Source organism: Acanthaster planci, linkage group LG14 (genome assembly GCF_054643075.1).
Source record: "Acanthaster planci isolate LZ-2023a linkage group LG14, COTS_SCS, whole genome shotgun sequence".
NCBI lineage: Eukaryota > Metazoa > Echinodermata > Asteroidea > Valvatida > Acanthasteridae > Acanthaster > Acanthaster planci.
Genome location: NC_141790.1, coordinates 3,892,968 through 3,906,684, shown reverse-complemented (window position 1 = coordinate 3,906,684; position 13,717 = coordinate 3,892,968). Strand labels below are relative to the sequence as shown.

General features: G+C 42.8%; 1 protein-coding gene across 1 annotated transcript in view; it reads right to left on the bottom strand.

Moving 5' to 3' along the window:
* LOC110987004 (uncharacterized) overlaps nt 1-13,717 on the bottom strand; it is a 138,817-nt gene that overhangs the window by 62,505 nt on the left and 62,595 nt on the right. The window contains exons 49-64 of the mRNA XM_087145599.1: nt 13,283-13,535; nt 9,156-9,402; nt 8,545-8,599; nt 7,874-8,129; nt 7,047-7,296; nt 6,709-6,763; nt 6,005-6,260; nt 5,337-5,491; nt 4,293-4,424; nt 3,456-3,662; nt 2,964-3,006; nt 2,361-2,512; nt 1,630-1,767; nt 790-1,048; nt 283-443; nt 46-177 (exon numbers count right to left, since the gene is read on the bottom strand). Coding sequence (XP_087001725.1) covers nt 46-177; nt 283-443; nt 790-1,048; nt 1,630-1,767; nt 2,361-2,512; nt 2,964-3,006; nt 3,456-3,662; nt 4,293-4,424; nt 5,337-5,491; nt 6,005-6,260; nt 6,709-6,763; nt 7,047-7,296; nt 7,874-8,129; nt 8,545-8,599; nt 9,156-9,402; nt 13,283-13,535 — 2,751 coding nt within the window. The remainder of the gene's footprint in view (nt 1-45; nt 178-282; nt 444-789; nt 1,049-1,629; nt 1,768-2,360; nt 2,513-2,963; nt 3,007-3,455; nt 3,663-4,292; nt 4,425-5,336; nt 5,492-6,004; nt 6,261-6,708; nt 6,764-7,046; nt 7,297-7,873; nt 8,130-8,544; nt 8,600-9,155; nt 9,403-13,282; nt 13,536-13,717) is intronic.

Here is a 13,717-nt window from a genome sequence, read left to right as displayed (position 1 = left end):
AAGCTTCAGAGTCAAATCACATGCTGACATTGTTTCTGTTCCTACCTCCGGACTGTCTTGGTCGGAACATACGAGGGCAAGGTGAGGCTGAGACTAGACGAGATGGTAAGCCGAGAGCCATAGCCACAGCCTCCAATCCAGCATCCAGTCCTCCCAGCCGAGACATGGATGTTATTCCTGGGAGAAATGACAGGAAATACAGCAATACTGTCAAGTCATCAGCAAAAGAGAAAGGTCTTCACAGGTCTCCTAATTTTTGACAGGAAACAAAGCAAGTTATACCTGGCAGAGTATTCCAAGAGATGGTTCCATTAGGGTAGCACACAGGCAGTGGGGATACTGCATCATCTAAAATCCTGAGTTCTCCAGTGCAATGTCCATCGATGCATATATCAACAGACAGAGTGACTGACAAATCACTATCCATCAGCACCAGTGTGTACCTGCATTATTGTCACGCAGAAAATGAAAAACATTTTCAATTTCACTGAACAAATTATTCATCTGATGGATTCAAAAGCCTTGGTGAGACTGACAATACCAGATGTTAATCTAGACTAAATTTTCAATACATCAAGATCTTTAATTGTTATAAATTGAGTGGTAATTTAGTGATTGAGATCAGGAACAGCTGAAATAAGAGATAAATTTGGGTGGCTGACTCTTGCCAGCTGCATTTTGCAGGTGCTGCTTAATGATGATAATGCCATCCTCTGAGAGAATGCGCTTTCTGTCAACACTGTGAAGTCCTTGGAAGGGAAAATCTTAAGAGACATTGAAAATGTTTACCTGAGCATGGCAAAGTTGCCAATTGCAACCTCCTGACTGGCGTCAAAGTCAAGATGGGATAGAGATTTATTGTGCTGCCAGTTATCAAACTGTAAAGTCAACTGGCCCAGGCATGGATCTATCACCATAGATGCACTGAGTACATGATTCAAAGGTCCAAGGTTCACATCCAGGCAGCACTGCACACCATAGCAAGTGTTGAGGATGGCACAGTGGGCCTGGGAGGCTAGGGTACTGGGTAGCTGCATACTGGGACAATCTAAAATTGAACAGAGTTAAGCCAAAGACTTGTAACTGGATGGTTTAAGGTTCACATCCAGACAGCACTGCATCACCATAGCAAGTGTTGAGGATGGCACAGTGGGCCTGGGAGGCTAGGGTACTGGGTAGCTGCATACTGGGACAATCTAAAATTGCACAGAGTTAAGCCAAAGATTTGTAACTGGATGCCGTAAAGGTTAACAGAAATTGAAAACATTTATTTCATGTGAAGTATTTCAAAACAACAATAAATACGTAACCATATCAAAAACATCACAAATTCAATGCTACCCCATTAATGATGACCCCAAAATGAATAAAAAGATCCTGCATTTCCCCGCCCACACAAATCCCCTTTTGGCCGTTGGTGCTCCCAGGCTGATTTGATGACATCATCAGCAGAATGCTTACAGTGTACATGTACATTGCATGATTGCACATACATGTAGTATCCATGCGTCCAATAGACCACATGCACATGTACATCTACAGGAAACACTGTACAGTATATAATCAATACAAATTGCTTTTATTGGATAAACAAGTCCATTTCATACACATACATCACAGGGAGCTTACTGGTATTAGACTGGGCTCCGCTGGGGTTGACACATGGTTGACTGCTAAAGAAGTCTGGGTTGATTCCAAGCCGTGACAAGAGGGCCAGCGATGCTCCCTGGATGACCTGTCCTGATACTGTCTCTAAGAAACCATCAGCTGGAACAAGAAGGAAACCTCTGAATTATCTCCTGCTAAGAGGATTAGGATATGAGGTTGTATTAGTTCGCATGGTAAAAATGAGTTTTAAATGTAATTGTTACAAGTGTCTACTTATTAAGATTTCTAAAATTCCTATTTTGTAGAATGGACGAAATGCTATGTTCCACGAAAACTTGCACCAGTGCAAAAGTACATTTACTCTTCTGAAAAAATGTGCTGGTTGCTGAAAGTTTTGCAATTAATACTCAACATCTGATATCAAATGTTCACTCTCTTCTCTGAGGGTGCCATTTTGAGTTAGACTGAGGCTAAATTTGGGGGCTTTTTGCACTGTTGGAAGGGAGGGAAATTATCACCTTTCTCTTACTGTTTTTCAACTAAAACATCTTTTGTTTTTTTTCTTGGGCTGGGTAAGGCCGAGGCTGGGCCCCGGATCTACCACTGTACTTTGTCATTTTAAAAAGTCGGTATTTTCAGTCAATAATAATACAAGACAAGTTTGCTGTAGAATACTGCCATTGGCAAGTGGTTAACAACCACGCGGGAACTTTGAAGCTTGTATCTGTATGAAAATACCACATCAAACTCACCAGAGAGACTGTAGTTGCTGAAGCCTGGGTTGCAGACAGGGATGGGTATGATATGCAGGAGGTCAATGTCGGAGCACTCTCCATCAATGCAGTATTCCAACCTCATGCTGATCTCAATTACTCCAGTACTGTTCAGCTTATTGATGGAATATCTGTAGAAGCAATACACGTAGGTAAAACCTTGTAATGGAGGGAAATGTACAAAACTAGTGCTCTCAACTCAAAGCTAATCATCCAACTTACATATGTAAGCAAATTAACTAACAATTCACATGAAGACTCATATTACCCTCTTACAGTGATTTTAATGTAAAAGAACCTATGTATCAATGTAAAAGACCATAAACACACAAAAACCTGTCTCCTCTCCTGAGTTAGAGCAAAATCAGGAATGCCATGCCTTAACCTCTCTTCCCAGTTAAATGTCACCAAACCAATCAAACTGTTTACAATTTAACCCAGCAATGTTACAAGCACTTTCAGTCCTTTGTTAACAATCTTTTTAAATACTTTGTAACCAGAGAAAAAAATCATATCACAGCAGTTTAAAACAGGTTTACACAGCTTCCGTTTACTGTTCACTACTCTTCAGCATATACTGACCTAAAATTCATTCCTGGAGCAATGGGAACTGTCATCTCTTTTCCTACAAATGGAAATAACATGACACATTTCCAACAAGGGTAGTAGCACACAGAACTATCAGCTACTGCTATCTTTGTATTTGGCATGATTTTTAAAACACTGTAAAGAAGTTTGAGCAGCTGACTATGCATGGGGCGCAAAATCACAGAGACAAACTTGATATTTGTAACACACCCTTCACAGCGTGTGGTCCATAGCATCTGTTGTCCAAAGATTTCTGTGTTGTGATTTATTGTCATTTATAAAAGAAATACAAAACTTATCCCAATGCAACTACAGGTAATGGGATTAATCAGACTTGCATGAGTCAATTTAAGAGGAAACAGCATGCATTATCAAGTCAGTTTTAACCAAACACTATTCCATTTGAGAAAGATTGCATCTATCCCCTTGGTAAAGTTTTCAACTTCTTGCTATGTTTATGCATCTATAATCATAGCAGGTTCTTACCCCAATGATAGCTGAAGACAGAGCCCTGGAAGGACCACTTCTCCAGGCCCAACGTGAAGGTGAAGTCGCAGGGGTCAAACTTGAACCAGGCCGTGGCCGAGATGTCAGCTATCTTCAGATCAAGGTCCAGGCAGCATCGTAGTTCTGTACAGGTTTCACCAATCAGGGAGCAGTTGCTTGGGACACTGGAAAACCTGGCACAGACATCTTCAGAGAAAAACAAACATTTGCAATGAAGGATACATGTATGTTGACCAAAAAATGTTCTGATACATGAATATTACCATTTGCTCTTGGACGGAAATGTGTAGGTGGTTGACATGAGGGAAGGGAGTTGAGCACACATGGCCTAAGGTATGCCCTCCCTCAGGGGGTGAGGGTGTATACCATAAAGTGTTTCCTAGGCCCTAGGTATCAGTGTTCCATAAGCCCTATGGGCAGTAGTAAGCCGTAGTCCAAGGCACCAGTTTGCTTTAGGACCTATCCATTCTCAGCTGGAACAAGACAGGGTGCACTTTTACACTGAAAAGACGGACCTGATGATAGCCCAGTGAAATGTTTCTTTGCAAAAAATGGAAGAAAGTTTCCAGAGAGTCTAGAAGTTGCCCCTTGATGAACAAGGGAACTTTTAAGACTCTGGAGGTCAAAAATCATTTGTTTTGTATAATCAGTCGCCAATTCTTCACATTTGTAGATGCCTGCTGTGCAAGTGGCTATTCTACGGACTGCATCATGTAATGACACCCAGAGGTAACATCCCTCAGGTTTGAGCACCACCAGATGACAAGAAGCTGCATGTAGGACTCCACACAATACATGTATTTAGCACCAACATACCTTGCCTATGGTAGGAGCAAGCCTTTCCTGTCAGGAAGCTAGCCAGGTTTAGATGACGCAAAGCTGCATCTATGGCAAACTGACCGATGTTACCTCCAAGGTAAGTCATGAAGCCTGCTACGGTGCCATCACCTGGGAATTAGAACAAGTTGCAAGAACAAGTTGATAAAAATAATTAAGTAAATTTCTTTCATTTGACCCATACTGGCTGTGACCTTTGATTATGTTTCAGTATGCTTTACATCAGCAAATTGCACATGCATAATTGAACCTGCTACATGAAAAAAACATACAGATGTGAAAAAATAGCAAAAATTAAAGCAAATGAACAGGAAAAAGACACAGATGACTTGCACCTGTGGAAAGCCATCCTACCACAGACTATACTACTAGTAAAGCCTTTCAACCCTCCCATTTAATGGGGAAAACAATTGAGAGAGAATGAAAGACAAAGGGAGAAAGCAGCTCTCAATTACAATTAAACAATTACAGTCCACAATGTTGCAGTGACAATAAAATGACATTCAAGCACACGGTCGTACACATCAACACCAGACACAAAATAAAACAACTAGAACTGCAACAATAAAGTGTTAGACCTGAGAGTTAAAGGAAATAAGTTGGTTCCAAATAGGAACTATCAGCCAAAAAAAGAGAGACCTGTGAGATTCAGTTCCACAAGGGACACCATCAACATAAAGGAGCAGAAGAAAGTCTGGTGGTTGGACCCCCGGGAATTAACGTTTTATACAAAATAACGTATTTGAGCCAGGGTACCTATTTTTAAGCAGTGGTTCATAAGAATAAAACTCAAAGCTATAAATTCAAATTCAAAGTTATTTTGTCTACATCATGAAAAATGGATGATTGTGTTCAATTGGCAATTCTGTTTTAAATGTTTCATTAAAACAGTAATTACATAATTACAAATAAAAACAAGACATTCAAAATAAATAAATAATTACTTCATAATAAAAACAAAATAAAACAAATATGCCCACAACAAACCATTCAATTAAAGGGACACATCCAAAATAAACATACCAGGGAGAGTGAATGGATCTGGAGTGTTACACAGTGGTATCGGCAGATGACTTGCTGAAAGTACTGTGAGCGTGTCACAGGCTCCATCTATACAAAGAACTAGCGACAAGTCTACCTCAAGCTGCTTTTCTTCAGTGATCTTGGCTACTCGCCAGCTACATGACATGCATAATACACACCAAGTCGATTAGAAAGCATGCACTTGAAAAAAAAAACCGAAATAAAACTAACTCCAAAAACAAAGCATTTACATTAATTAAACAAGGTTTTTAAATGATTGTTTAACATTTTCAAAAAGGTTTTAAAAGATTTGTTCAAGTTTCATATCAGCTGCAGTTGACTTGAAATTTGATCATTCAAAGCAGGATTCAAACAGTATTCAAACTGTACTTTTCTAGGTCGTGCTTTTTTATGCAACAGCCTTTGTGAATAACAAAGAAATTCTGGCACACCCAAAGAAAAGAGAGACAATAATTCTACTGATTTCAGAGATGGATATTATGTCATTTTTGGTAACACTAAACAGTAACTGTCAGATGGTGTGCCACATCTAGGGGCCACTAGTAGTCATTTTGTCTGAACTTAAGGATCTCATTAAACTTAAACATACGAAGGACACACAGGAACTGAAAAAAAAATTATGAGGACACTGGTCATCACATGTGTACCTCATTCTCAGGACATCATTCACAACCTCCTCCATGACATCTCCCATAGGGTAATGGAACAAGGTGACGCTTCGTTCCCACTTCTCAAAACCCACCGATACGGTAAAGTTGCAGGGATCCAGAATGAGCCATGCATTGATGCTGCGAGTAGTTATCTTCAAGTCCATCTCCAGACAGCATTGGATGCCCAGGCAGGAATCGGTGACGGTGCAAGTGAGAGAGTCAGGAAGCTGGGTGATATCCACAGCTGGGCAACCTGAGAAAGAGAGTAGTTGATGGCAATCGACAAAAGAGACGGAGATAATGTGGACGAAAAAAAAAAAATACAACCAAACCAAACCAAACCAAACCAAACTAAGAAACCCTGTAGGACACAGGTAAAGGAGAAATATTAATGAGGGAAACCCTTTGGTTCTTGCCCATGTTTGTATGAACTATAACGGTGACAGTAAACAAGTTACGGAACTATAATGGTGACAGTAAACAAGCTACAGAACTATAAAGGTGACAGTAAACAAGCAGCGGGTATTGGACAGATGATAGCACTTCAATATAATGAAGATGAACAGCAGCGTAACATTCTAATGAGAAGGGAATGCCAACAATAGCATGTTATCTAGGTATAAGTTAAAAAGACCAATGATTATTTGCCACTTTCTGAGGTGATAAATTTTCACAGAATGAGTGTAATATTTCCAACTTACCACTTCTCAAAGTGCCTGGCATTCCTGTATCACACGGAGTACTCTGCAAATATTGCTGTAACAGGATGCAATGAGCAAAAGTTAGTTTGTGATCACATTGAGGAAAAATATGTGCCAACCAAGCCTTGAAACCCAACCAAGAGTGAAACCCAACCAACAGAATGCCTGCTGAAGCAAGTTGTTTACTCACTCAACTCTCACATGAAGTCTCAAGGTCGTAAGTGAAAAAAGACATCTAAAGGAAAGTAACTAATGAAAGTCAAAGTCACATTCCCAGTTGAATGTGCAGTGGCAAAACCAAGCGACGGAAAGTCTGCTGAAGTAAGCCATTCACTCACACTCAGGTTAAGTTTCTCCAGCACCAGGTCAATAGCAGAGTTTCCAATACGGCCACCCAGCTGTCGTATGAATCCGCCCACTGTCCCATCACCAGGCAGGGCGAATGAGGTGGCATTGGTGTTGCACACTGGTATGGGTACCCAGACCTGGTCCAGTACTGGGGTTGTGGTGCATGTGTCATCAATGCACAGCATGATGTTGAGGGACACAGAGAAGACTTTCTCTGTTGTCAGCATGTCAATGGAGTAGCTGTAAATAGCACAAATATATGTACTTATAAAGTTTGGTACAACTGGTGAGACTCATGTAAATTGTAAAACTTGAGAGAAAATAAAATTTATATTTCTGAGCTCAAAGATGTCTCCAACCTGCATTGCAATGAGACTGATGCCAGTTTATGGGTAAAATGATTACAGTGGTATATTTGTTAGGCAGTTGCTGTAGTTCTGTTAAAACATAAATATTTATAGACTTAATTCCTGCACAAACTTAAGCTGATATACACAAAACAACAGGAAAGTCATTGGCTGTAGCAAAATTGGGATAAAATCTCAGAAATTAGCATTGAAATCGCACTACAGATGTTCTTAAAAGAAATTCATGGATTAGTAATTCAGTCAGAATTATGAGGAATCTTCACACTTTGTTAGACTGTAAAGTTTGGGTTGGGCCTGTTTTGGGACACTAGAAGAGTGATATGAATTCAGAAGTTTGATTTTAAGTTTGTGATAATTGGAACTGGAACAAAATGAGAAACCCTCAAAATACAGATTTCTTCAAAGTTGTATACTTTAATTGCCACCAAAAAAAACAGAACCGAACACACCTCAACATTAATGCATTTTCAATGTTGATTTTTTCCACAGTCCCCCAGGTGTAGCTGAACAAGGTGACATTCAGTTCCCAGTTCTCAAAGGCCATATAAAGCTGGTAATTGCATGGATCCACTTCAATCCTTATGCTCAGCATGAGCTCAGTGATGACAAAGTCCAGGGTGATGCAGCATTGGATGCCAAGGCAACGGTCATCGATGGAGCACTTGACAACATCCTCCAGGAAGGGAAGTGAGATGACAGGACAGTCTGGTCAAAAAGAGAATCAAAAATCACATAAATTACCATTCTACTCCTAATGCTACAGAACACAGTCCAAGTGTCAAGTCTTTATACAGCTAATCTGTGCTCAAGTACAAACAATGTCAGTCCAATATTATAAAAACCTTGGATTAAAATCATCATTTAACCACTTCCCAAAACATGGCCTTCCCAAAATTGTTTACAACTGGAAATGTGCAATGTAAGAAAATATAACAGTACATGGAATAGAACCAGTCCTGTATGTACATGTATTTTACAACATATGGCTTCATCTCCTGCCCTGTCTCCATTTCACAAACTGCCTACAAATAACAACGTGTACCAGCACACAACTTGGATGGATCCACATTCTTATTAAACAAATTAATCTCCGTTACTTAAAAATAGATAGCATACTTACAGGAGCCGGTTGCTATCCCTGACGGCATCTTGCACTCTTTTCCAATGGTAACATCCTGAAGGTATACAAATATACAGCCGATTACTATTTGAAAAAAAAACTGTTGAAACAAACACTCAGGCAAAGTTAAAAGACAAAGATTAGAAAAGATAAACAAACAAACAAATAATGAACACATGCTATTGTGTTTAGATACAACAGAAATTTAAGAGGAACAAATGAGACATGAATGCTATTGTATAATAAAACAGTCGATTATTGATGGTCATAAAAATCATGAACAGTCTTCATAACCATTGTAACTGTCCTCATCCAAGACATCTAATTGTCTGCCAAACACTGTGCAGTAATTTTTTGTGAAATCAGTGGCACATGAATCAAAATTTGTTCCATAAAACCCAATTAAAGGTTTTACCAAGGCTACACAATCTAAAGAAGTAAACTGTCTCATTAACCAACCCTTTTGTTGGGATTAAGAGGGCCTAAAAACCTTTGAACACACGGAAACTGCACAGTACGCTTGTCAGAAGCAGGCAAAAAATGTATGCAAGGGTGCGTGACATTTTCATTTATGGGGGAACTGAAGAAGGTGTAAGCAAAACATTCACAACCTGTAGGTTGAGTCGTCGAAGGACCAGCTGGATGGCTGCCTGTCCGACATTGTAACCCAGCTCCTCTAGGAAACCTCTCACGGAGCCATCACCAGGCAAGGCCAGGGAGGAGTTGGCATTGCAGATGGGCATTGGGATTCTCTGGTCAGTCATGATGGGAAGGTCTGTGGTGACGCCGTCAATGAGGAGGGAGAAGGCAAGATCCACTTCATACTCCTTTGTGGCATCCAACTTGTCGATAGAAAACCTGGACGAAACAAGTGAAAATGATTAGGTCTGTTTACATTGGTCAATTGGCATCTTTCTATGGTTTACATATTATGCTTCTTTTGTATTCCATGTTTATTGTTATACCATGTAATATCAGCAGAGGATATTGGTTTGTTGCATCAGCAACAACTCTAACCTGTTCAGGTACTGCGGTATTAAAAATCACCTTTCTCAATTTCTTTTGAGCTGGATTTTCAGACCTCCCTGCAATACGGGCATTTCACAATAGTGCACCTCCAAGAGTTTGCAATGCACTGGCCAATCACAGTGCACGAAATTCAGGGGTGTGATTTGGGGAAAATGAAAAATCCACAAAACATTTGTCAGAGGGTTTTGCAAGTCGCGTTGGCCACAGCTTCCCTACAATTCGCAGCATATCTATTTGATTATAGGAAGAGATTCAGGTACTACACGTAAGCCACCACAAGAGTTGTTCTTACTTTGAGGGATACAATTATAACATTTACTGCAACAAAACCCTTGTCCTCATTCACTTCAATTGCAATTATACATGTAAGCTATAACTGGTAACAATCAAAGACCTGGAAGTGTAATACACACACAGTTATTAATAGAAGAGATAAACATAATCACGGCGGTGGATGACAAATGCAGTAAAAAGATAATCGATGACTCGCGGTGTCGTGTTGCTGGTAGCGACGTTTCGGCTGCTAGTGCTGCTAGCCTTCATCAGGCAACTGAAGTCTGGATGCTGCAGGGTCTGCTATATACCGCCGGTCCGCGTCCTCCGCGTGTCCCCCGCCGTGTATTGCGGACGCAGTACAGGTGACCTCAGCGGGCGTCGCCCGCTCCACTTCATGGGCGTGAAGGGGCGTGTCCTCGGTATGGCTCCGTTGCGCTCCGGTGCTCCGGTGGTTGTGTTGGCGGATGGTGGGGAGCCAGAAACCGGGGATGTCGATGCCGCTGTCTCTGTTGATGTTGTGTCTATTCAGGCGGATGTGGATGGCCTCCTTGACGCGTCTTGTGTACCAATGCTGGTCTTGGTGCACGCACTGCACGCTGCATCTCCACGGGCCCTTACCGGAAATTGGCTAAGGATCCCACCGACAGGCTGTGCAGGAAGATCACGGCCCAGCTTCTCGCCCTTAACAAGTCCGGAAATCTTGACGACGCCACCTACCGGAAGTTGCGTCCCACCAGCAAGCAGCCTCCCCGGATGTACGGTCTACCCAAGATCCACAAGCCGGGAAAACCCTTAAGAGCCATCGTTTGATGCGTGAGTTCCTTTGCGTACAACCTCTCTAAGCATCTAGCCGGGATCCTGTCACCGCTGACCGGTAATACACCAAACACCGTGCCCAACTCCACAGCTTTCGCAGAGTTCCTCCGCGGGCAGCACATCAGCAGCCATGAGGCGTTGATCTCCTTCGACGTAGTGTCTTTGTTTACCAACGTCCCCATAGATGGCGCTTGCTGTGTGGCCCGTCGCCGCCTGGAGGAAGACCCTGAGTTGCCTGACCGGACAACGCTCTCCCCTACTGAGATCGTCTCCCTGCTGGAGTTTGTCCTACGCTCCACGTATTTCCTGTACGAGGGAGCATACTACGAGCAGACAGACGGAGCAGCTATGGGTAGTCCGGTATCAGCGGTTATTGCCAATCTGTACATGGAATCCTTCGAGGAGGAAGCCCTGCAGAGTTGCCCACCCGACTGCCGTCCTACCCTGTGGAAGCGGTACGTCGATGACACCTTTGTCATTGCACCACGAGATCAAACCAGCCGTCTCCTCAACCACCTGAACAGTCTCAAACCCAGCATCCAGTTCAACATCGAGAGTGAGCAAGACAGCAGCATTGCATTCCTGGACACCATGGTCCACAGGGAACCCGACGGCAGTCTGACCAGCACTGTGTATCGCAAGCCCACCCACACCGACCAGTACCTGGCCTTTGACTCACACCACCCAGTGTCCGTCAAGAGGGGCGTGGCCAAGTGCCTACATGACCGCGCCTCACGCCTGGTTACCAGACCACGCCACACAGCCGCCGAGAGACGCCGAGTCACCGCTGCCCTCAAGGCGAACGGGTATCCAGCGTCCTTCATCCGACAGTCATCGAGACCCAAGACCAGCATCGAAGTGGAGCGACCGGAGTACAAGGCTTTCACCGTTCTTCCCTTTGTGGACGGTATCTCCGGACGGCTGAAGAGGATCCTGGAAGACCACGGCGTCCGCACCGTGTTCCGATCACCCACCACCTTAAGGAGCCAACTCGTGCGCCCTAAGGACCCCATCCCACCCGGAAGACGCGGAGGAGTGGTCTACAAGATACCATGCGGTGACTGTGGCAAGGTGTACATCGGCGAAACTGGCAGACCAATCGGTGAGAGAATCAAGGAGCACCAACGCGACGTGAGACTCTCCCGTGTGGAGTCGTCAGCGGTAGCCGAGCACACCTGGGGAGCTGGTCACCACCCCGATTGGGACAGCGTGCAGTGCGTGGACCAAGACCAGCATTGGTACACAAGACGCGTCAAGGAGGCCATCCACATCCGCCTGAATAGACACAACATCAACAGAGACAGCGGCATCGACATCCCCGGTTTCTGGCTCCCCACCATCCGCCAACACAACCAACGGAGCACCGGAGCGCAACGGAGCCATACCGAGGACACGCCCCTTCACGCCCATGAAGTGGAGCGGGCGACGCCCGCTGAGGTCACCTGTACTGCGTCCGCAATACACGGCGGGGGACACGCGGAGGACGCGGTCCGGCGGTATATAGCAGACCCTGCAGCATCCAGACTTCAGTTGCCTGATGAAGGCTAGCAGCACTAGCAGCCGAAACGTCGCTACCAGCAACACGACACCGCGAGTCATCGATTATCTTTTTATTGTATTTCACACAGTTATTAGTGATCCACAAAATTCTATCACAATTAAAACTGAAAACTGTCTCATACAGATGAGTACTGCAGTACTTATGACATCATGTGCACTTGCAGTACCCAGGTTTGTCGATTTTCACGAGAAAGTCATGATAATATATCGATTTCCCCTTGGTTAATTCTCTGTCCACCTCGGTTTCCTGCCAGGAAAATTTCCAAGAATTCTTGAATCCTTTGTCTACATTCAGATCCCCTTCCCTACCTACTACCTTGTATGATATTTTTGATGGACGTCGACGACATCAGACCACCACGAGAACGAATCAAAACGCAATGGCAGACGGACGCAAGTTGTACACAGTGCGTGCAACGACAATACGTGTACCGTGCATATACACACACAGCGAATGCACAGTACGTACAGTATATGTACATACACACAATGATCCTACCGCTGGCCTGGGTCCCTATATTTTAACAATGATATCCCCTCCATTCAATGTACTATTACCTATGTATCTGGTGCATTTCCAGAGGGGGTAACAACGCAAAAGCGCATGCAATACACCTAAACTTGTGCAAGTCTTTTGCTTAGTTTTGCACCAAATATTTACTCTTTGCATAACATATTGAAACCACTGACAATACAGAAATTCCGGAAATCCGGAAAAATCTGGACAAATCACACCTCTGCAAATCTGATAACCCAATGCACATTTGCAAAGGGTCAACAGATTTTGCGCGCTGTGATTGGCTAATGCGTTGCAAACTCTTCAAGGCGTGCCACTGTGAATCACCGGTATTATGAAAGCATTCTCAGATACTTGAGAAAATGTCTTTAGATTTAGTTTTATCGATTTAATTATATTTAAATATATTAGTAAATATATATTAAATATATATATATTTAATACATTAAATATATTAGTATTAAATACTAACACTAAATACTTAGTTTGAAGTCCACTTCAGAGCGGACTGTTGTTCAATATTTATACAAATGTACTTACATAACACTGAGAGCATGCCCAACCATAAAACTTTCCATCACTCCCCACTTGTAGGAAAACAGCGATGCATTGAAGAACCACCTTCCTAGCCCAACAGACACCTTGTAGTCACATGGGTCAATGATAAACCAGGCCTTGGTGCTGATCTGGGTCAGCTTGAGATCCAGCGTTAGACAGCAGTGAAAACTTGTACAACGGCTGCCAATATGACAGGACAAGCTGGGAAGGTTGTCAGGAAACTGCACTGAACAACCTGAATCAGAAATCAGAAGCATTAGCAGGACTAATCAAACAGAAATATATGTTTAATAGATAAGTTTAGGTTAGATGAAATGTGGAAAATCTGTCGAAAAAAGATAACGTACATCTGATCTGGTGAAGCACTGTAATATGCATTCATTTACATGTGGTGAATTTATCAATTTATCACCAAAT